Consider the following 24,469-nt stretch of genomic DNA (forward strand, 5'->3'; position numbering starts at 1 on the left):
AATGTCCTTTTCACAGAAACAACTTCACACCTCCCCCCCCCTAAAGATTTATTAAGACGAAGGGGAAAGTTCTGAGAGAGATGGTTGCTGCCATCTAGTGACCAAGTCAAGCAATACCGAGACACTGCATTAATCTAATACTGTAGGGGCACACAAGCTGTTAACTAGCAGAGCGAACTGGGGTTGGTTTCGTTTCATTAAAAAAAAAAATAACTCCAGTGACTTTTAGGGACATTTTAAACGGAGCTGGCACATTGCCAGAAATCTCTGGGGTTGCCTTTTCTTCACATGACCATTAACTTTCCCTTTCTTTTTCTTTCTTTCTTTTTTGATACTGTTCATTTATGAGGTCAAAACCAGCACTTAAAAGTCTAAGACTCAGCATCCATTCTATGCAGCCACCAGCCTTTCCTGCAGTTCTAATATTTCATAATTATCACTGGGGGCAATTTGGAGTCAAAAGAACAATGGAATGGAAGGAACACTCAGCCAGGCTGTGCAGCCGAGGGAGTCTCCTTATTCACTCAATATTCCCCCAATCCTCAATTTTCCCACACTGCAGTAATTTAGTTGTTTATTTAGAAGGACACAAAACACATCAATTGTACGGGGCTGGTTTAATGGTTCTGAATGGTGGAAAACGGAATGCAGGCATGAAGACCCCTACTGCCTGAGCTCCTAATCCTCTCTGAGCTCACCTCCTGTGCTTTAAACAGAAGCAGGAACCTAGGAGGTGAAACAGATCTATCACCTAACTTTACGTATTAAGAAAAGATCCAGTTGCCGGGAATCCTTGACTATGACCGAAATTGCAGCTGTTGGGGGCAGTGCGCCCTGGAATTAATGTGCATTAGAGATTTTTTCTTCCCTTTGTCCAACCAGACTACAGTTGCCCTCTCCATCACCTCTCCACCTTTGCATCGGGGCAACAAGTCAAGAGAGGTGAGGTGTGTAGAGGAGTTTTACTTGTTTGGTTAAAAAAAATAAAAATGGAAAAGATTTATTTACCAGCCTTCAGCAATGCTGAAGGTAAACGGCATCTCCGTGCACTGCTCTGGTTTCACCAGAAGCGGCTTAGTCATGCTGGCCACATGACCTGGAAGCTGTCTGCAGACAAACGCCGGCTCCCTCGGCCTACAGAGCGAGATGAGCGCCACAATCCCAGAGTCGTCCGTGACTGGACCTAATGGTAAGAGGTACCTTTACCTTTTATTTTACCTTATTGTGTACTAAGACTAAGGGCCTATTCACATTTATGCTTTGCCCTGCTCTTTCCAGGCTTAAAAACTCTGTGTATGACCATTGTTGAGTTTTTTTGCCCCAGAGCGAAAATCTGCTCTTTAGTGCTTAATTGGACCGTGCCTGGAAAGAGGAAAGGTAAATGTGGAGAAGCCCAAATGTTTTTTGATCTTCAGAACAAATGCTCACAGTTTGTATCCATGGGTGCAGAAGGCTTCCAGATTATTTGTTTCTATCCCAAGCCAAGGCCTGCTCTGTATTTTTTTTTTGGGGGGGGGTGTTAAATAAACATATGCATTCACACACACACACAGAGATGTAGATCTATCCTGGCAAGAACATTATATTTAAGACACATAACCTTTCTAGTCCCCATTCCTTCTAAGTGGGGATGTGATATCTTCACCCTCATTTTAGATCCGTAAAGCTGAGCAATGCTTTGCAATATCCTGTCTGTTGGGGACAGCCTGTGCAATTTCTGTATTAATTTACACCTCCTTTTGCGTAACTTTCCCAGACACTTCAGGCTCCTTTCCTGTGTACCTGCAACATGACCCAAAGGTACATTTTTGCTGTATCAGGCAAGCCGTCACATAAAAGCACCTGGGCCCTGACGGACCATAAATATAGAAAACACTGCCTTTATCCCTCATTTGTGACCATTGCCAGAAGCCACACACCGCTTCTATACTTGAGAAGAAGACCCTCCCTGTGTTAGTAGTGGACAATTATAACTAGACTTCCATAGGTTACTTAGATGTCGAACTTTACTTCTTTTGTTATCTCTTATTTTTATTCTTAATAAAAGCTGCTAAAGTAAAAACCTAGCTTTGGCACTTTATTTGCCACCCTTCCTGGCCACTAACTGGCTCATAGCGCTGGGGTTATTCCCCTGATTAGAGTTGGATCAGCTTTTTGGAAAATGTTACAGGCACAACTGGCCTACCTTGCAATGCAGTCTTAGCATGAAAGGGTGTTGCACACAGACAACCAGGATCTCTGGGCAGCAGCTGACATGTTCAGAAACCGAACTGAACAGACTAGAGGGAAATCTGAATAGTTTAGATTAGAGGGAACGGAATAGATTAAAGAGAAAATTATATTGGTACAAAGAGGGTTGGGGAAGAAAAGGGCCTATGCCAGTCTACCTGCGGCAATCCAATCTGATCACATGCCTAGTAAACTGTGACTGTTTAGGTTTTCTCTCCTAATCTAATCTGGTGGGCAGAGCGTTGCACTTGCAAGACTGAGGCTCAAATTTAACTATGGCTTTTTGTAATCCGGCACTGTTCAGTCACAATTCCTCCCTGTTGGTATACTGGGAATAATACTTGTCTGGACCTATGTTAATGTTGTGAGGATGAAATATGGGCTTGTGAGCCCTATATTTAAATGCTACCTCTGTTTTCATGAAAGTAGTTCATGTGCTTGGCTGTGAATCTACTTGCTTTTTTTTTTTTTAATTACCACCACCTAACAGAGCAGTTGAAGTAGGTATAAATTAATTTCCAGCTTTCCTGGGTCACACACATTGCCACAAAACAGACATAGTGGAAGGAGATTTAGAAGCGACATTTCTCTAAAGCATGGCTTGAACCACCAAGTCTGTTGCATCTAGCTTAGGGCTTCCCTTTTTCCGTGTATAAGACTAGGTTTTTTAACCAAAAAATTAGGTTTAAAATTGGGGCTCGTCTTATACACAGGTAGCTCTGAGGAGTGTTTTCTTAATTTGAAGTCCCCAAAAATAGGGGGGCGTCTTATACATGGGGGCATCTTATACACAGAAAAATAGGCAAATGCAGCAGTCTTAATTTGGACAATCTATTCTGAGTAGTACAGTGGTACCTCGGGTTACATACACTTCAGGTTACAGACTCCGCTAACCCAGAAATATTACCTCGGGTTAAGAGCTTTACCTCAGGATGAGAACACAAATCATGCAGCGGTGGCGCAGCGGCAGTATGAGGCCCCATTAGCTAAAGTGGTGCTTTAGGTTAAGAACAGTTTCAGGTTAAGAACAGACCTCTGGAACGAATTAAGTTCTTAACCCGAGGTACCACTGTATTCTTATGCACAGATTTAGAAGAAGATAAAAAAAAAAAACACTGTCAGAAGAATAGGGTGAGCCACAAAAACATACATCTCGGGTATCCAAGCCCAAAGCAGGGTGATGTCTCTTCCGCATATGATGGAAAGTGAAAAATGAAGTTGCTGTAAGCACCTTTGTGGGAAGGGGATTGCACATTTATGGGGATTGCACAGAAAAGGCCCTGTCCCAGGCTGCCACCCTCCCCTAAAAAAAAACCATCTGAGTGGGGGTGTGGAACTACCAAGAGGACCCCCTCTGCTGATCCCAACACCTAAAAGGCTCTGTAGGGAAGGAAGCAGTCTTTCAGATATTTGGGGCCTAAGTTGTTTAGGGCTTTAAAAACTAATGTGAGCATTTTGGATTAGGCTCATAAATAAACTGGCAACCAGGGCAGAGGTTGCATATATTCTAAATGGAAGGTGACCCAGTAATCTGGCTGCTGCATTTGGGGGGGGGGCAGTTTAAGTTTTCCATTCATATTCCCCACACAGAGTGCATGACAGTAATCCATCGTGGATGTTCCCAGAGCACAGAGGTTAGGGGTATCGAAGTGGCCAAGTCAGATTTATCCAAAAAGGGAGCATAGCAACAGCAAGGCACTTTTTCATGTATTGCTAGCTTTGCCCGCTAGAAGCCATTTCTGTCTTGTCTTTGTTCTGCAGTCACCATGGTTTTCAAGCTCAAGGAACATCTTGTGGTTTGTTTTTTTTACCTGCTTCCAGATTTTGCATGCAATTATTTTTTTTTTAAAAAAAAGCTACTCAGCACCAGTTATGCAAACTAGACTAATGCACATAATTCGGCATAAACTGTCACAAAGGCTCAACTATTATAGCTGCGGAAAAAATCCATCCTGTCATCATATGCTATGGTCGGTTCTGTTCATTTCCATGGTGATGCCAACAAGCACATTATTTAAAATGTGTTGCAGCAGCACTAGTGTTATCTTGTTCTTGAAGTCTCCACAGAGGCTTCAACCAAACGATGAGAATTTGATTACTGTATTCCTCTTCTAAATCTCAGCAGGATCAGTTCATCCTACCTTACACTTGACATGCCACAGAAAGCAGATGGACGAAACTATAACTGGAGGGGAGGTTAGGGGGCCACATGAAGCTTATGTATCATTGGTGAACTTGTCTCTCACACATGTGGGCAGGATAGCTCAGAGACAGCCTCCCACTCTGTACAGATCCACTGCTGATGCTGATGATACCCAGAATGCCCTTTAACAAAAGTTTATTCTTTCTTGCAGCTGTCACTATTAATCTCCAACATCATCTTCTGATGGCAAAGGAGGCATTTATTATTTAGAAAGTCACACAAAGGTCCTTCCATGTACTCATGTTCCGAACTCCCAGAGATTGGTAGGGTACGCAGAAGGTTAAAGCAAGAGACTGTTTCTCTGAGGCCATGATAAGTAAGAAGTGGCCTCTGAAAGCAGAGCTGGCTTTAGACATTTTCATACCAGAAGCAACATCAAAACACATGTTTTGTTCACCAACGACAGTCCTTATTTCCCAGCACCTTCCCTTGATAAATCACTTTCGTTATTTTGGCCTTTTTCCCCTTTGGAAATGCCTTACGGAAATTAGTGTTTTGGTGGTTTTCTTCAGAATGCAAATCTAGGGAACAGGGAAACAGATTATCATATTGTGTGTCAATGCAGGCACATGAACACAAAGGCACCACGCTGTGCAAGGCCTCCCAATTTGCACACTGCAGCTGCTGAGCTGTATTTTGGAACTTATGACAATCTTATTGGGAGTACAATAGATTTTTAACCAAACAAATATCCTCTTCCCATCAGAGACAGGCGTTTGCAGATTTTACGACAGCAAACCAAAACCTTCAGCTATGTGTAGTTAGTCAGGGATGGAGGAGACCAGGGCAGTAAAACTTGGGTCAGAGAATATGAGTACTTGCTGCTGCTATTTCCCTCTGTGAAATGGTGGAGGATTTGAAAACAGTATTCTTTCTCTCTGTTTTAAAAATCTAGCGACATGGAGTCGCTAGGGACCCCTGACCATTAGGTCCAGTCGTGGCCGACTCTGGGGTTGCGGCGCTCATCTCGCTTTACTGGCCGAGGGAGCCGGCGTACAGCTTCCGGGTCATGTGGCCAGCATGACTAAGCCGCTTCTGGCGAACTAGAGCAGCGCATGGAAACACCGTTTACCTTCCCGCTGGAGCGGTACCTATTTATCTACTTGCACTTTGATGTGCTTTCGAACTGCTAGGTTGGCAGGAGCAGGGACTGAGCAACGGGAGCTCACCCCGTCGCGGGGATTCGAACCGCTGGCCTTCTGATCGGCAAGTCCTAGGCAGTTGGAGGCAAATAATGACACTCCGACATATTGCCAAATCTGCTTAGATTTCCACCCCCTCCGCTTAAAAGTTTCCCAAAGTCCAAGCCTGAACATATTTTGTGAACACTGTTAAGACCTGTTTAGACTGGCTTTTGGAGATCTGGCAGAGTTTATTTTAGTGTTGTAATTTTATTAGGTTTCATTGCATTTTAATAGGTGTAGGTATGTGCGTGTTTCTGTCTGAAGCCTATAGGGTGAGCTGTAAATTTGAATCAATACATGGAATGAGCTTCTAATACAGGTAAGCGAACTCTTTCTTCAACCTAGTTTTCCATTAGGCATGGTTTAAGGGGGACCACAGTGGAATGTTGCAGAGAGGTTTCCTGATGGCTTTGGTAAAATGCAGCAAATAATATAAGGGAAAAGAATTAGAAAATAGATATAAGTATCACTTCCTTAGAGACTTCCAAACCTACACTCCCCACACCTTGTATATTAAATTGATTTATAGGCCAGTAAATGCAGAACCTCACATTGCTCTCCGGGGATCCCTTAGGAAGATGGGAATAGCTTATGCAATTTGCATAATTGGTTGGTTGGATAGGGCTTTTGTTTTTAAAAGTCATGCTCTTTAACTAAGGATAACCAATTTGGGATATTTGGACTGCAAAAGAATTAAGTGCAAAGGATGCTGAGTTATATTGCCCACGAGTAAGTGCTCAAGTATGAAGCCATTTCCCCCCCTGCTAATATTCCTTTCCTTTCGCAGTCTGGTAACTGAAACTGTCTCTGAAAACAAGGGTGCAATGTGTACTCTGGATTGTTATCAAGTGAGCTGGACTTCTTGAGCCTAACCAATGAAGCAAGCTGGTCTTCCCTTTACTGATGGGGTCAGTATCTGAAAGGTTCTCAGTGTACTTCCATACAGGTCTACTCAAAAGCAAGTCCCAGTGAGTTCAATGTAACTTAACAGCTAGAAAACTGAGCAGAGTCTCAAATCATGCACCCCTTGCTTAACAAATGTTATAGGAAAATTACCTCTCCAGTCACCGAGAGAGTTCTGTTGGGAGAAATTGTTCCTCGCATCTCTGGCTGTTCTCCTATGGAGTGCTGAAGAATCCTGTCATTTCCCTTTCTCCCTAACACCTTCGTGAAGCTCCCAAGATCATCCAAAGAACAGGGTTGAAGTGTCATCAACATGCTGACAACACCCAGGCTTCTTTTATATCAGATTCAAGTGCTGCTTCTTTCCTGGCGACTGTGGCTGCGTGGGGCAGAGTGGGACAACCTTAGGTGGAATCCAGACAACACAGAGGTAACACTGGTCAGAAATCCACATTAGCTGGAGGAGACCCATCTGTGTTTACCATATCCTGGAAAGACCCTCAATTCCCAGATGGAAACTGTGGCCGGAACTAAACATTTCCCCAAGTAAAAAAGATTATCATTGGAGAACAAGGTTTTTGGAACCCATTGCCCATGCTTTTGTCAACATCCAGGTTTAAAACTGAGGAACTTTGAAAGAAACCACTGCTGACACAACGCAGCAGCCCATTTGAAGGATATGCAATAACTTACCATTTGCTTCTGGGTACCATTTTTAAGATCATCAACAGCTCAAGCCTCGTCTTGTATGTACATTGTAGAAGAATGGACAAAGATTAAGAGACACATCTGCAATTCCTGCTCACTTTTGCTCTGGCGCCACTTACTTTTCTATCCGGCCACATCCACTGAATGAATGTGAGCCCTAACAGTTTTCAGATGATATAACATGGGCCTTGGTTTGGGGGGCGGGGGGGGGGAATCCTCATCCCTGCATTAGGGAGAGTTTGCTGCTCCATTGCTGTGCCCTGGAGAGGCGCTGATCCAAGTTTTAACTTAGGATGTATTAACTAGCAAAATGGCACCCATGTTTCTTTACATGGGAGATGTTATCTATTCACTCCCATCCCTGCATTCAGAAGCAAGTCAAAATGTCTTTGTTGACCCAAGCTTTCCAGTTTTCATAGGCATTCAGACTTCTTCAGTTGGATCATTTATTGGTTAGACTACTCTTGTTAATTTGTTAACGCTTTGCCATAGTTTGAGTGGAAGCTACTCTGGTTTTACACAGAAGGGTTGGTTATAAAATCTACATACCTGTCAATACTTTTCTTGCCCTGTGACTGGCTAATTTAGGGATGTGGCCTAGTTTATTTTGTCTTGACACAGAACCCCCCTTTCCTGCCTTTAAGAGTATAGACTATAAGCAGCAATAAAATAAAATATACCAAACTTCTGCAAGATTCCTTTCAGTATCTGTGAGAAGGAACTTGCATGGTGTGGTAGTACTGGAAGCTGCAGTATAGAATGATCTTTCCCTCATCAGCTGCCTTGGTGTACCCCAGAGTCTGTACTTGCTCTACTTTTACGGTGTTTGTAAACTCTAGCACTCAATACAACGTACCAGGGACAGGTAAGGTTGAAAAACGGAAGGAAACTCTATTGGTCTGAGGGGAAGAACATCTCAGTCATCCTTCAATGGAAATTGTAGCTTCTCTAGAAAAGCTAAAGAGATAATGGAACATTAACCAGGGGTGGGAGCCTTGTTGGGAAGCTGTGGCCTTCCAGATGTTGCTGGATTTCAACTTGAATAGCTACATCAATAGCTACACTGGCAATGCTGTCTGAGGCTGTTGGGGGCTGGTAGTCCAATAACACCTGAAGGACCACAAGTTCTTCACCCCTGGTCTCCACCCGGAATCTAATTGTGGGTGGTTGACTGCTTCAATGCCCCAAAAACTTCATTTATCTAGAACAGGGGTAGGAAACGTCTAGCCCTCCAGATGCTACTGAGCTACAGACATCTCATCATCCCTGACTACTGGCCATGCTGGCTGAGGCGGATGGGAGCTGGAGTCCGAGAACAAATAGTGTCACAGGTTAGCCACTCCTGATCTATAAGACAGGCTAGGAGTTCAGAAAAGCCATTCTGATTTTTGACACCCCCAGAACCGCTGATTTGGCCAATACCTGAGCAAAATCCTCTCCCTGCTTTCCTTCTCCCAGTAGCCCAGTATTGCACTGGGTTGGCATAGAAACCACATCAGGGCCAGGCATCACACAGCAGCAGTTACATAAGCTCAACGAAGGAAAGGAGGAAATAAAAATAAAGAAGCAACTCTTCTTAAGGAAGATGCACGGAGGCCACAAGGGATAACTAGCTCAGGAGGCAAGGTGCCCACTCACAGAGAGTTTAAAAGGCAGCAACTCCCTGAAGTCAAGGCAGCGGGAAGAACATCCATATCAAGCTGATATCTAGCAGAAGCACTGTTCCCTTGTGGACAACTTTTGAGTAATGCTCTGTTTAGAGTCTTGCCATTTGCGTAATTGGTGCTAAACTTTGGTCTCTTCCATTTGAAGAGTTTTATTCCCAGGAACACCTAAGAAAAAAGAAAACCCAGTAATTTCTTTTCTTCTCTGTTTTGAGATTGCCATCCCCTGGGGGTGAGGATGCTTCGTGTGGAGCACAACTCCTTGGGGCAGGGACAGAAAGTTCTGGACCCAGAGGGATAAAAGCACCAGCAGATGGAAGGGACACTCATTGTGGCTTTTCCTCCCCACCAAAAAGGCAGACCCACTGCAGAAAAACAAAAACAAAAGACAGGCTGACATTAACACTCTTACCTGTGTCCCTTCTTTCTGTAGCACCAGTTTCAGTCTCCCCAAAGGTTACCAACAATGCCATGGAGTAGTCCAGCTGCTCTTTAACAAACTAGCAAGTCAAAACCGCCCCTTGCATACATTCTAGAACAGGAGAGTGCCATTCACAATCCTCTCCTTAACTTTCTAACCGACAAGGATTCTTTCAGAAAGGCCCTTCCTGCTCCGTAAGAGCAATCCTAGGAAGCCAACATCCTCTATACGTTTCAGGTCCCAAGGTGGGGTGGCGTGGGGGGAAGTGCATTGGCTGCTGATGGAGGTATGCGACTGGACACCAGAGATTGAAGGCGTCAGAAACACTTTATTGCTGCTACCCTGAACTGCTCCTGCTGGCTTTACTGTTTGAGGAGCTGCACAGAGATTCAGCCAAGAGATGGAAATTTTTGACTCACGCGCAGGAAGCAGAGAGTTTGGAGAGGCTGGGCAGCAGCCCTAATCTTACCCGGCTTTAGCCAAAGATGTCACCAACTGGGGATATTGCAGAGGGAAGCTGTTTAGTTAGCAGTGTGGCTACTCTCTAAGGCCCCTTTACATATCTGCAGTCCTTACTCTCCTATGGAGCTGGCAGGCTCTTTCGCTGGCTTTCTTTCCTGTACTTCTTGGCAGTGAAGAAGAGGAAGAAAAACGCACTCCCATTAATTTCCCCTGGGCACTGAGCTACCTAGTTAACTGGGTGCAATGGAGCCTACTTGGGATCCCTGTAGGGAAGCTGAATGCTTCTACAGTACCCTTAATACCAATGAGAAAGTCCTGCTTCAGAAGCAGTCCTTGGCATTTGCTCACAAATGTAGTAACAATCAATCAATGACAGCAGTCCACAGCAACTAAGAGGTTAAAGCCGGAGAATGTTTGTTCTCAGCCACAGTGATGGAACAGGTAAGGGTAGGACTGCCACCTGGTGAACAAAGTGAATACAGCAGTACTGAGACAGAACTGGCAACAGACAAACTAACTTGTAAGAAATCACAGCACACTTCCCGTAATTATTTGTCTCCCAGATGTAAAGGCTGGTCGAATGGTCTTTGAGCACATTATATAGAAAGGATGACTTAAGTGCAAACCATGAACTCAATCTGATCTACTGCTCAGCCTTCCTAATGCTAACAAAGATGCCTAGGTGGGGGAAGGTCTAGGTGTACCTTGAAGGGCCACTATCAAGCAGCTCCATCTCCCTGTGAATGGTAATGGGCAAGTGCTAGCAGAGGACTTTGAAGACGAGTCATTCAGGGTTCTTTGCAGCAGCAAAACAGGCAGGGCCTTAGTCAAAAACCCACTGGGGAAAACCCACTACATTCAAAGAGGCTTGAATCCCAGGAGCCTGAGGATACAATTCCACTCACTAACAAGGCGGTTTGGGGAAGGGTTCAGAGAGAAAGTGGGGTCAATCAGAGGAAACGTTTATCAGCGCTGAGCTGTAGACCCCAGACAGTGGCAACCTCTACTACTATTCTCCTCCCACCCACCCTCCACTGCATCAACCCATCCAACCGCTCAGCCATGGTTGGCCCCCATCTCAGTGGGTCCTGCGGGTTGTGCTCAGCACAGACCAGCTGGCTCTCAAAAGGCAGTAAGTCTGGGATACAAGTTTGGTGGGCTGCAACTGTGAAAGCAGGTCGGACCCATGTTTCAAGGTTCCTGAAACCGTGTGACCTGGAGCAAAGTCTTTGACATCCTTTTAAGGGCAACGAGGCCATCAGAACGAACTGGGATCCAGCCCTTTCTAGCATTCAGGAGGGGGGCAGGGAAGCACATTCAGGTCTTCTATAATTATGAGGAAAGCAGTACTTAGCCCCACTGGCTTCCCGTGTTCCTGACAGCTCCATACAAGAAGAGAGGAAAAGCAGACACGGCAGGCAGCCTCCACCTCTGAGAAAAGGTGATCTGCCTCCTGTCTCAGCCCATTTCACAGCTGTGATAAGCTGGGAAGGGCAAGATTAATCAGGAAGCTGCTTGATTTGCAACTTCCAAACCCCTCTCCTGTTGAGAAGTTTCAGCTGAAACAGTGTTCAGCTCTTCACACCATGAATTTGTTAAGGAAGAAAAAGGAAGGGGGAAACAGGATGCCTGTATAGGATTTCAGGAATTAATCCTTAGCAAGCACTTTTTATAGATTCCTATCCCTGTAGGAAACAGGCCTTCAGTTTTCTAAGATCAAGGCCAGCAGCCTCACATCGCTACCTGGTGGTGCATAGAACTATTAACTGCATTTGTCTCAGAAGCACACTGGACACGGGGTAATCTTCTTGTATTTCCACTACCACGTCAGCACAAGCAATTGTTGCTACCATTGGAAGTGACGCTCCCATCTCAGCATCAAGCTAGCAAGGTCTAATTCAGGTACAGGCCAAAGTTCCGTAAATTCCATTCTTTCCAAAAAAACAAAGGAAAAAAAAAAAGAGAGAGAGAACCCATTCGAAAAAGCCAGAGAACTGAAGAGAGGCAAGTGAAGAGGAAGGCCAAGAGGGTTCCCAGCAATTCTTCCTGCACGGTAGCAGAAAGCTCGTAACTTTTCACAGCGCCCACAAGCTCAAAAGGGCACCATGGGGCTTAGGCAGAGTTAGCAAGAGGCTGTGCTGGCGTCGGAGGCAGGTCTGCAGCTGACATCAGGTCTGTAGAAAGCATTTGGCTTGAAGGGTTTTGAGAGTCACCATTTAATCCAGTTTACGTTACAAAAAAAGGAGTGTGCACACTACAAAATAATCTTGATATGGGATATTAACCAGTTTACAGCTTCCATTCTGTGCAGGAAACCTGCTCCAGCGTGGCTGTTCAAAGCCAATGGGACACCACGGAAGCCTCTTGCACCCTAGGCATGCTGGGAGTCCAGGATAGCCTGCAGGGATCCCCCAGGAAATGGAGTTAAGATGCAGCCACCAGTTCTGGCTTTGGTTTGACTCTGACCGGCGATGTTTCTGTAAATAGAAGGAAAAGGGAAGGAGTTAACTTTCTCAGCTGGAGTTAGAGCTAACCAAATCCAGACCAATGGTTTATCTAGTCTTACAACTGGTCCGTCTTGCTACCTGCTCCCTTTAGAGGAGACAATGGAGATGCCATGCAAGCAAACACTCCCAATCTCACAGCAACATCTCTCAAACATATCTTCACGTTTGAGGGAAGACTGTGATTTTCCATTTGAAATGCTCCTGAATGTCTGTATACTTGTGCCAAGAGCAGGAGCACTCCCTGTCACTGCCCTGATACAGTTCTACACCTTGTATGTTCTAAGGGCGGCCAACAAGGAAGTTGAGATAGTACTTTCCCCAAATCTCTCTGGAGAGGCTAAGCCTGAGGGCAGGAGAGTTCTGAAGCTTTACTCCTCAGCTGATGAGAACAACTGCACTGTACATGCCCACTTCAGGTCGAGCCCCAGCCTTTGTAAAAGGAGGTAGAGACAGTGGTAAGGTATATTGAAGTTTAAGTCACAACAGCAGCTGGGCCAAACTGCACCGCATACAAGTTTATTACAGGAGGCAGAGGCAAGAGATTCTGCAGAGAAAGATGAAACTACTACAATACCAACAAGTGAGGATATTCTTCCAAGTTGTGGAGGATATGATATAACACTATACTGGCTAATATATCATGTGCCTCCTCCTCGAGAGATCCAGAGGGTGGCAACACGAGAACGGGGCTTCTCTGCAGTCTGTGGAATGCTCTCCCCTGGGAAATTCACCTGGCGCCGTCATTATACACCTTTAGGCCCCAGGCAAAAACATTCCTTTTTAACCAGGCCTTGGGTTGATCTGATCAACATCCCATACCCTTTTAAAATGTGGCTCTTTTGGGGGGCATATTATTGGGTTATTGCTTTTATTTTTATTTTATATACTGTGATCTTTTTATGTGAACCACTCAGAGACCTCTGGGTATAGGGTGGTATACAAATTCTATAAATAATAATAATAATAATAAAATAATAAAGGCAGCTTTTGTTATTTGTTTCTTTAGAGGTCCAGGAATCTGTATGGCTTACACATTGATTGCAGAGTGCTCCCTATGCCCTATATAACTTCCAGTTCCCAAGCCAGTGATTTTTGTACACCTATGGCTGCTCACCTCCACTCGCCACAAGTCCACTACCTTGTATTTCAGATTGAGTTTGTTTTTAAACACCCAAACCAAACACCAGTTGTATGGCTACAACAGGGTTTTCAACCAGAGCTTGGCCTCCTTTTTTTGTCTTGTTCAAACATCATCTGTACCATGAATCCACTCTCCCCACCCTCCCCATACTGGGATAGTGCAAACTATCTAACTTACAGTTGTTGTGAGAATTATAGGGACGCAGGTGGCACTGTGGTCTAAACCACAGAGCCTAGGGCTTGCCGATCAGAATGTTGGCGGTTTGAATCCCCGTGACGGGGTGAGCTCCTGTTGTTCAGTCCCTGCTCCTGCCAGCCTAGCAGTTTGAAAGCACGAATTGCAAGTAGATAAATAGGTACCGCTCCGACGGAAAGGTAAACGGCGTTTCCGTGCACTACTCTGGTTCGCCAGAAGCGGCTTAGTCATGATGGCCACATGACCCGGAAGCTGTACGTCGGCTCCCTCGGTCAGATAAAGTGAGATGAGCGCCGCAACCCCACAGTCGTCCGCGACTGGACCTAACGGTCAAGGGTACCTTCACCTTTACCTTTAATACACATGAAGGTCTTTGGACCTTTTAAAGCACTCTACAAATGCCAAGTGTTGGGCTGTAGCATGATTACATATAGTAAAGCTTTGGTGGAGTCTGACATAGTCAGTGCTCTCCAGCTGCTTTAAGAGTGCTCTGCGGAGTTGGTGCTTGCATATCACCTGCCAACCTTATTCTTAAATCTCCCATGTGCCACATGGTTCATGCAGGCACAACCAAAAGCACAAGCCTGCACAACTGAGGGAAAGAAAACAAGACAGACAACACTACCTGGAATCTTTTCTGGGAGAGGCTCTGATGGAACCTCTGGAAGATCTATCTGTTCCTGCAAGAAAAGAAGTCACACTGTGAAACAAATGTTCTGGGGATAACAAGCAACTCTAAACCAGAACTTCTGAAAATTTGGCTGGGCTCTAGAGCTTTGGTTCTGGGTTACTGACAAGATTCTAGCAGCACTTTTGCTTCCTTGGCGAGTTACCCTGATTAATCATGTTGGGTGGCAGCTATTGGTCTGGGAATATAACTGTGTCAATCTATTCATTCATTTATTTAATGGATTTATATCCCATTTTGAGAAAGTCCTCCACAACACGACTTATATCATGTTTACAATACGGAAGCAACATTAACTGTGGAATCAATGCCAGCAACAGGACCACAATCCAAATTCCAATAAGCAGCTGCTCTCTATGAGTCACATTAAAAGCTTTGGAAAAGAGAAAGGTCTTTAAGCCCTCTTTAAAGGATACAAGATATGGGGTCTGTCTGATCTCCAAGGAATCAAATTCCATAACTGCAGGGCCACCATTGTGCCCTAGTCTGAGCACCTGCCAGCTTGATTGCTTACACTGGCAAACACTGAAGCAGGCTAGCCAACAAAGATCTCATGATATGGGCAGGGCAGTATGAGCGTAGGTAGTCTTTTAAGTAATCCAGTTCCAGGCAGCTCAGGGCTTTAAAGGTAATAACCAGAACTCTGAATTGGGTCTGCAAAAGCTTTGGCAGCCAGTGCAACTGTTACAAAACCATTTATGTTCTGATTGCCTGGCACCCAGTGGCGTAGCGTGGGGGTGCAGGGGGGGCCAGCCGCACCGGGCGCAACATTTGGGGGGGGCGTGCTCGCACTTGCAGCTCTCTGCCCCTACCTGGCTCACTCACTCTCTCTCACTGCAGTGCTGGCTGTGCGAATCCGATCCGAGCTGCCGGGTCGCCGCCCACTGTGGAGGGGGAGGGTGCCAGGCGTGCGTTGCGGTGCGGAGCGGAGAGAGAGCGAGGGAGGGACTATCTGGGGGAGGGACAGTGCAGCAGCTGCCCAGTGCAGCGCTGAGCGCGGGAGAGAACCACACCCAACCAGCCCAGGCAGCAGCAAGAAGAAGCTGGCAGCGGCGGCATGTTAGGGGTTAGGGGCGCAAATTACTTGCCTTGCCCCGGGTTAGGGGGCGCAAGTTACTTGCCTTGCCCCGGGTGCTGACAACCCACGCTACGCCGCTGCTGGCACCCACCAGTAATCAGGCAACCACATTTTGCACTTGCTGCAGTTTATAAAATGCTCATCTGTGCACTCTGATAAGCAATGGAATTTTGTGGAAAGCATCAAAAGACTAATATTTTGAATGCTTTACAATCACCACCAGATCGGTGGTGGAGTTGGATATTAGGCAGCAGGGGTTCCACAAACTTTGGCTTTGGTGGTCAACCCAAAAATTAGGATCAGCAGGATCCTGCCACTATCGTAGCATCAGACCTTGCTACACGAGGTCAGGGAACAATCCTTTATCCACTTTTCCATTTCCAAGCTTTTGTAATTTTGGGGCTGTGTTTCTTACATGACATCTGAATTAGAGGAGGTTGTGCACTGGTGCTTGGATGCAGTGGTGGGGTGCATGAGGGAAAATAAGCTGAGCCTGAACTCTGGCAGCACAGAGACACTGGTTCCTGTGTGCAAGAAACTGATCAATTGCCTGCCCTGGATGGGTTTGTTGTTACATCAGGCAGATGACCCAACCATTCACATAAACCGACATTTACTGCATGAATGTAGTCTAATGGCTCAAAGTGAAAGTTCCATCCCTTCTACGAAGGGAGCCATAGGAGGAGCGGCAGGCCAGAATCTCCACCACAGATTGCATCCACGGAAGTAGCTGGGGACACATGAATCTTCAGATACTGGCGTGGAAGAATCTTCCATTTGAAGGAGAAGAAAACAAAGGGTAAACCAAGGAAACATGTTGTAAAAGTTATTCAATACTGCCAGCATCCAGCATTCGCGATACTCAATGAACTTAAGTCCATATGTTTCAATAGGTCAGCTCTGAGTACAACTTGGTTGGGTATCACCCTCTTTGTTTTTAAGCCTCTCTGGGAAGATTGGGCTGACCACTTGAAGGCTTCAGAAGACATAAATGCAAGGCAGCTATAATAAGGACCCCTTATTACCTGCCAGGTATATGGGATGGATAATCCCCTCGCGTGAGATGAAAAATGTCCACTGCAAAATGTAGCCCGACAATGAATTACCAGTGTTGCTGATTAAACACTCACCTGAGTGATGGCATCTAATTCTGCTAAAATGGCATCTTCATCTTCTACAGTGAAGCTGCCAGCCAGCATTTCATCTATTTGCTGCAAAGGAAAAGGGCAGAATGCACGGTGAACACCAGAATAGCACCATATCCTTAAGAATTGTAAGATGGAAACACCTATGGGTCGGTGTAACATAGGAACATAGACCCAAAGCTACAAAATACTCGGCTGAAACCCAGCCACTTGGCACTCAAGCTATATTCAACTCCCTCCCTCTTTCTATGACAGTCTTCTTGACATGAACAAATGTCATCTCTGACCTGTTTAAGGTGCAATGACGAAGAACAGTTTAGTCTCAAGGTTTGCAATGCAATATGTTAAAGCAAAATAGGGTCTCCACTCCTTTTCATAAGCAATTTAGGTGGCACGATTGAAACACTTTCAAGCATCCAAGTGGGTGGAATTGCTGTCATACAAATATAAGAATGAAGCAGTGCAATGGTTAAAAGGATCTCCATGATGATACACAGGGACAATACATACCCTCTGGTATTCCACAGCTTCCTGGGTTTCATCCATGATCCTTTCCACTTCTTCTATTGACATAACCTACAGGAAAAGAAGGTTGGTCAGAAGAGATGTCCCAACCAGTGTCCCATATGAAATAGTCCCAAGGGCCCTGGGCTCACACTCACCTGGTGCATCTTATTTAAACACTCATTACCAATTTTGAGGCCCTCAATCACTTTCATCTCAATTTGTGTGAATTCAATATCCTGGACCTGAAGGAAACAGAAGTCAACAGAGGGGGTCAGCGAGTGCTGCATTTCATCAATATGTAGTAGGGAGAGTAGACAACCACAGCCACAGTAGACAGTATGTTCTACATTCCATGGACCACCATAGAGCCAAATGGAAGAGGAACAGACAAAACTGGCTTGCAGAACACTGCAACACTGGCCGATATTACAGCTTAAAACATGACATAGCATTCGGAGCTCAGCAAAAAAACAAAACAAAGCAAAAACAAAAAACAAAAAACCCAACCCAAAACAAAACAAAATACCACTTTAAACATTCATGGTGTAATCCAAGATGTCCAACTAATGCTAAGTACTAAGACAGCTTGAATTAGAAGTTAAGCACAATTAAACAAAATTTAGCAGCATACAGATATGACAGCTGTAAAAGCCCTGAAAACAGTGACATTGGATGCCTCCATTACCATGCGTTCCAGGTTGCTAATTTGGTTTTCTGTCTTGTCTAGCAGTTGCTCTTGATACCGTTTTTTCTTCAGCAGAAACTTTGCTTTCCTAGGAGAAGAAAAAAAGCACTGGCTGTAGAAAACAATCCTTCAGACCAAAGCCATTTCTGCCTTGCCTTTCTGATCTTGATTTTTTTAAATAATAAAAAAAACCCATTGATTCCAATATTCTCAGAAGCAAGGAATAAGTTAAAGATGGTCAGATAGGCTGCCTCAGATCCAGAAGTCCCATTTTTAGTCATTATGGCCAGCAATAACTAATATGTATATTCTTTACTTACTTGATCCTTAAATTTTTTTATTAAAGCTCATGGCCATCACAATATTTAATTTTTCAATTATTAATTTTACAACATGTGAAGTGCTTCCTTCTGTCTGACTGCAGGCTTAGGGCAATCCATTTCATTAGATGCCTAAGTCCTGCCATTGTGAGAAAGATTCATTATTTCTCTGCTGGTTGTGTCACATGAATGAAGCTGCCCATTATGTGACCGATCATCAAAAGGACTCCTCTCTCCAGCAGGATGCAATAAAGGAACATTTTAAGAACGCTCAGTAGTACCAGTTTAGAAATTTTAACAAAGCTTATACAGCTTCAAATCACTCTTCTCACTGGAGTTAGGAGCACAGGAAGTGGCCTTATACAAAGTCAGAACAGTGATCTATCAAACTCAGTACAGTCTATATACCAGGAATGGGGAACCTGGGGTCCTCCAGATGTTGTTGGGGTTATTTCCATCATTCATATACAATGCCCATAGTTTCTTGGACCAATGGATATGCTAGATCAGGCATAGGCAAACTCCAGCCCTCCAGATGTTTGGGACTACAATTCTCATCATCCCTGACCACTGGTCCTGTTAGCTAGGGATGATGGGAATTGTAGTCCCAAACATCTGGAGGGCCGGAGTTTGCCTATGCCTGTGCTAGATGATGGGAATCAGAGTCCTACAACATTTGGAGGGCCACTGTTCCCCACCCTGGTCTACTCTCACAGGCAGGATTATTTCCTTGCCCTATCTGGCCATGCCAGAGATTGAAATTGGGACCTTGTGCAGGCTACTCCACTGAGCTACAGCCTTTCCCTTATGTGTTATATCAATTCCTGGTACATTTAGTACCAAGGTAGCTCCTAGCCACGCCATGTTTCACTAGAGATGCCAAGGACTGAACCTGGAACCTTATGCATGAAAATATTCATTTTAGCACTGCGTTATTATGCAGGCTGAGCCAAGGTAGTTAGAATGCTTCACCAGCAACAACAGTATTCAGCTTAAATGTTAAACCATGGCCAGTCAGAGACTTAAGGTTTCTACATGATGCACCTCAATTTCCTCCAGGGATGCATTTGTAAAGAAAGCTTCCCATAGGCAGTTTCTTCAAGCGTGGAAGTAAATGCTTCACGTGTTGTAATAATGGGAATCATTCAGCTGTTATCAGTGGGATGCAATATGTCAATTCAAGCTTTTCCCATACAAGAGAGCCCACAGGGGCAGTTGTGGTTCATCTCACTGAGAAGACCTTGACTTTCTGAACCAGCCCATAAACTGAGCACCTCCGTATGGAAAGGGTGTAAAGTGACTTGGAATGACTTACTCTTTCTTGCCATCTTTTAATAGTTGCCGAGCAAAAGCCCTCTCCCGCTCCAGCTGCAGCGATATCCTTTTCTGATATTGCTTTAGTTTATCCCGCTGCTGTTTCAGTTGCTACAGGAGAAAATAAATTGGCCATTAGAAGGTGCACCAACAAGCCTTGCTAGGATGACCATTGGACAAGAGAAACCAAAATCTCCCTTTAAGCCCAGCAGCCTGATCCCTCAAACCTACTTTGTTATTCCCATTTTTGGCTTGCTGCAAAAACAGCTGAAAGTTCCACCTTGCAAAGTTAAACACCAACTCGCTGCCTTTGGCTCTCAGGTATGACACATTGTACCTCATGGGAGGGGTGGGAGAGAGACAATAAAAGTTTGAGAGTGATTTACCATGTGTTTCCTCTTTCAGGTTGGTCAAATTGCTTTTGCTTTCAGGCAGCAGCACAATAAAACTAGCAGCATCTATCTGACGATATTCCAGACTTACAAAACAGTATGTGGAATTCAGGTTTGGGGCACAATGTTCAGCTAGTGGAGAATGGGAATGTTGTATTCCCAGGGCAAAAGCTAGTGGAGGGGGGATGTTCAGCTAGATGTGAAACCTTTGGCACTCCAGATGTTGCTGGACTCCAGCTCTCATCATCCTTGATGATTGGCCATGCTAATAACTAAAAGGCCATGGGTTTCTCACCACTGAGCTGCAGACTGGGCATTTATACATTTTGTTAGTATGCAAACTAGGGATGCGGGTGGTGCTGAGGGTTAAACCACAGAGCCTAGGGCTTGCCGATCAGAATGTTGGCGGTTCAAATCCCCGCGATGGGGTGAGCTCCCGTTGTTCGGTCCCTGCTCCTGCCAACCTAGCAGTTCGAAAGCACGTCAAAGTGCAAGTAGATAAATAGGTACCACCCTGGTGGGAAGGTAAACGGTGTTTCCATGTGCTGCTCTGGTTCGCCAGAAGCAGCTTAGTCATGCTGGCCACATGACCCGGAAGCTGTACGCCGGCTCCCTCGGCCAATAAAGCGAGATGAGCGCCACAACCCCAGAGTCGGTCAAGACTGGACCTAATGGTCAGGGGTCCCTTTACCTTTATCTTTTTAGTATGCAAACTAAATGAGACTGTTAGGAACTAAATGAAAAAGTTGGCAAGCAGCTGGTTTTAAGTAAGAACTGTATTAAGGCAAAGACACTCCCTTCAGTAGTTAAGGGACAGACACACTGCAATCCTTTACTGAGTACAGTTCCAATTCTGATGGCTACATCTAGCTTTTGACACTTCTACATTATTAGGGGCACCCTAAATATTAGAATGGATACTGCAGAGTAACCCTGAGACTCTGAACTTAAATTCAGTGCTGAATGCAAATCTTCAAAAACGTGACAAGTGAGTAGCCACAAGGTTCTGTTTCTTGGCTAATGTTGTTCAATGTCTTTATAAATGTCTTGGCTGAAGGAATTGAGGGGGTGCTTATCAAATATGCAGATGACACAAAATGCAGAAGGTAGCTAATACTACAGAAGATGGAATCGGGGTTCAATTGACGTTAACAGATTGGAGAACTGGACCAAAAGTGAATTTCAGTAGGGACAAATGTAAGGTTCTGCACTTAGTCAGGAAGAACCATCTGCACAGAGGCTGGGTGGCCATTTGTTAGGTATGATCTAGTTGAGATTCCTGCACTGCAGGAGGTTGGACTAGCTGACCCCACCACCCAGGCTCCCTTCCAACTCTACAGTTTCTATGATTCTATGATAGAGGATCCTGAGTGGAGCCGATCACTGCTGAAAGTGAGGCTGGCAATGGATGCCGAGATAGGAAGCATTTTCAAATGTGCTTGGAGAAAAATGCAGAAAACAAAGTCACAGCTGGAATACACCAGATACAGTGGCGAAATAAAGTGGTGTGATGACAAAGCAGCCAATCCCTAACATCTCCAGATAAGGGCTGTCTGAAATCCTGGAGAGCTGCCACAAGTCTATATAGATCAGGGATGGGGAACCTGTGGCTTTCCAGATGTTGCTGGGACTTCATTAGCATGTTGAATGGTCCAAGATTATGGGAGCTGGAACCCAACATCTGGTGTGCCACAGGTTCCCCATCTCTGGTGCAGTTCAGGGAGTTGGAATGTGACAGGCTAAACACAGGGTCTTTGTGTTGAAAACCCTGGTCTTTCTGACACTCAGAAAACTCTTCCACACTATAGACATGGTATTCAATCATTTACAGATACCATGGGAGCACAATCCTAAACATGCTTGTTCATAAGTCACTAACAGTTCAAAGGGACTTGAGAATGCAATCCCACTCCCTTCTCCATGTTGATGAATGGAGGTTTGTGAGCAGGGTGGCACACAAAATCCTCTCCATCAGCAGGAGAAAGCACTGTGGGGGTGGGTGTCTCTAATGTAGTGGAGGCCTCAGCTTTCTCCATACTCCTGGAGATTGTTCTCCCACTAGCAAAGGGTTCTGAAAACTTTTCAGTAACTCTGTTTAGGATGCAGCTTGCACAACTGCTCTCCTATTTCACAAACTATGGTCAAGGATAGGGAACACATTTGTGGCTAAGATATTGACCTAGATATTCCAGCTCTATATAAATGATCATCCAGTGGTCACAGGGGATCTTAAGACTTCACCAGACAGAGCTCCCATCATTCCCAAAGCACTGTGACTTTATCCCCTCAGTCTGGGGGCATCTTATTTCAACCTCATTCTACATAGTGTGCTACTATTTTATATTAGCCTTCCAAACGAACCCCCCCAAAATGACGAGTCTGCATTTCTATCCTGGCTGCGAAGAAGGGAGAAGCATAGTGCTGATAATGACATGGTTGCAGGTTTGATCCCTGTATAGGACAACTGCAGATTCCTGCATTGTAGGGGGGTTGGACTAGATGATCCACAGGGTCCCTTCCAACTCTGATTCTATGATACTCCTCCACAGACACGAAGGAAATGCAGGCAAATAACCTCTTCGGAAGTGCTTTTATAACAGACTGGTGGAAGAGAGGCAGCACAACCGGAGACAGCACAACCTGTGCCTCTCCCAGCAGCTTGGTCATGGGCAAATGGGCTTTCCTTCCTCCACAGCTTGCTGGAGAACTAGGCAGGCTGGCAGATGGAGCATTGTAGCCCCTTCTCCAGCAGCCCGACCCCACGAACTCGCCTGCATGCAATTCCTGGTCACCTATGGCTGTTACTAGGCAAGCTGTTAAATTCAAGGCTGATTTTTTTTCTATAGTGCTTTGCTGCTCTTAAGTACCCGCCTGGGAGTATTTCCACCTGACTGCCAAAGTAATCCGGAACACGACAGCCACCACCACGACTTCCGTTCGTTTGCTCGGGTTTCTTTCTTTTTCTTTTTAGAGAGAAACAGAAAGTGTAGCCAGTCCGAAAAGAAACCAAAGTTCCTTTAACTTTCAACAGCTGTTGTTAAGAAAGAGATCTTTGGCTTTCCCACCCCATTTAGGAGAAACAGCACCTTCCAAAAATAACTTTTCTTCCCCACCCAAACATACTGCCAATAAATAAATAAATACAGGGGAATTGGGCATGTCACATACGGTGGAAACATGGGTCTACGTGGGATAAATGCGGGTCCGGACTCAAGGCACAGGGGCTCCTTTGCAGCACACATTTGTTGGCTACCTTGCAGCCTTTTGCACTCAAGTCACAGCAACCTGCTCCTGCTCCTGCAGCCGCCGCCTTCCCTGCCTCCCAGCCCCTTCTTTGCTCTCACCAGCACGGCCTTATCTTGCTCGGTGACCCGGCTCCGCCGCTTGCGCCCGAACAGATTCCCCATCGCCCCGGCCCCGCCCGCGCGGCCCTGGCCTACATTGGCCCCACCCCGGCCCCCTCGGCTTCCGTACGGCGGCCGCGGAGGCTCTCGCTTTGCCGGAACGCGAACGCGGAAAGGAGGCGAGGAGCTAAAGTGACGGCTTTGGCTCATAGAGCTAAGGAAAAAAAGTAGAGGAGCCCGTCGCCGCCGCGTTTCTTTTGTAAAGAGCTTCCGGGAGGTCATACAGACTAACTCGCGGAACGCGTCTGACACTTTTTTTTGTATAAGTCTGCATGCCCGTGGCTTCCCCCGAGAGAATCCTGGGAGCTGTAGTTTAACGGTGCTGGGAATTGTAGCCTACCCAGATGCTTGAGGAAATTTTAATCTGAAAAAATGTTTAGGGTACTCTTAAAGCCTCAGCGCCTAGGACTTGCCGATCGAAAGGTCGGCGGTTCGAATCCCTGCGGCAGGGTGCGCTCCCGCTGCTCGGTCCCAGCGCCTGCCAACCTAGCAGTTCGAAAGCACCTCCGGGTGCAAGTAGATAAATAGGGACCGCTTACCAGCGGGAAGGTAAACGGCGTTTCCGTGTGCGGCTCTGGCTCGCCAGAGCAGCGATGTCACGCTGGCCACGTGACCCGGAAGTGTCTCCGGACAGCGCTGGCCCCTGGCCTCTTAAGTGAGATGGGCGCACAACCCCAGAGTCTGTCAAGACTGGCCCGTATGGGCAGGGGTACCTTTACCTTTACTATTCTCCTACTCCTATTGAAATACTGCCCCTCAAAGAGGCCAAAGTTAGATTCACAATAAACTGGCATGTGGTGCAATTTGGCCCAGCTGCTGTTGTGACATAAACTTCACCTTACCACAGCCTCTCCTTCCTTTTAAAAAAGCTGGGGCTGAACTTGAAGTGGGCATGTACAATGCAGTTGTTCTCATCCACTGAGGAGTAAAGCTTTGGTGCTCTCCTGCCCCCAGGCTTAGTGTACCCATTTCCCCCCCAGAAAAAAAGCACTTTGGGTGTGTCTGCGTGTGTCACTGTTTTATGTTTTATAAACCACTCTGAGAGCCTTTTTTATCTGAAAAAATCAAGCATACCACTGAATTCTTGCTCTGGATTTGGAGGGAGCTGACTGACAGGATAATTAAAGGGACTGGCATTTACTACAATCGGAAGGGTGTTTTGTTGCTTGGGGTTTGAGGCATGAGCCCCAGCAAGGTAAAAAGGTAAAGGACCCCTGGACGGTTAAGTCCAGTCAAAGGCGACTATGAGGTGCGGCACTCATCTCGCTTTCAACCTGACGAAGCCGGTGTTTGTCCGCAGACAGCTTTCCGGGTCATGT

The 24,469-nt window shown here is 45.6% G+C and overlaps 1 protein-coding gene and 1 long non-coding RNA gene across 2 annotated transcripts in view; both read right to left on the reverse strand.

Annotated features, from left to right (window-relative positions):
- The window catches only part of LOC307210128, a 36,945-nt gene extending 26,166 nt beyond the window's left edge, over positions 1 to 10,779 (reverse strand). The window contains exon 1 of the long non-coding RNA XR_013835849.1: positions 6,673 to 10,779. This is a non-coding gene — a long non-coding RNA (uncharacterized lncRNA). The remainder of the gene's footprint in view (positions 1 to 6,672) is intronic.
- Positions 10,780 to 11,567: 788 nt separating this feature from the next.
- CHMP6 (charged multivesicular body protein 6) lies at positions 11,568 to 23,197 on the reverse strand. Its single transcript, XM_079965710.1, has 8 exons — positions 23,091 to 23,197; positions 19,356 to 19,465; positions 17,721 to 17,808; positions 17,191 to 17,277; positions 17,039 to 17,104; positions 16,514 to 16,594; positions 14,243 to 14,297; positions 11,568 to 12,251 (listed from the first exon to the last, which is right to left on the reverse strand). Exons 1-8 carry the CDS (start codon positions 23,151 to 23,153, stop codon positions 12,199 to 12,201), a joined length of 603 nt encoding a protein of 200 aa, XP_079821836.1. The 5' UTR covers positions 23,154 to 23,197; the 3' UTR covers positions 11,568 to 12,198.
- Between the last annotated feature and the right edge of the window lie 1,272 nt (positions 23,198 to 24,469).

Source organism: Podarcis cretensis (assembly GCF_951804945.1).
Source record: "Podarcis cretensis genome assembly, chromosome: 2".
Classification (NCBI taxonomy): Eukaryota; Metazoa; Chordata; class Lepidosauria; order Squamata; family Lacertidae; genus Podarcis; species Podarcis cretensis.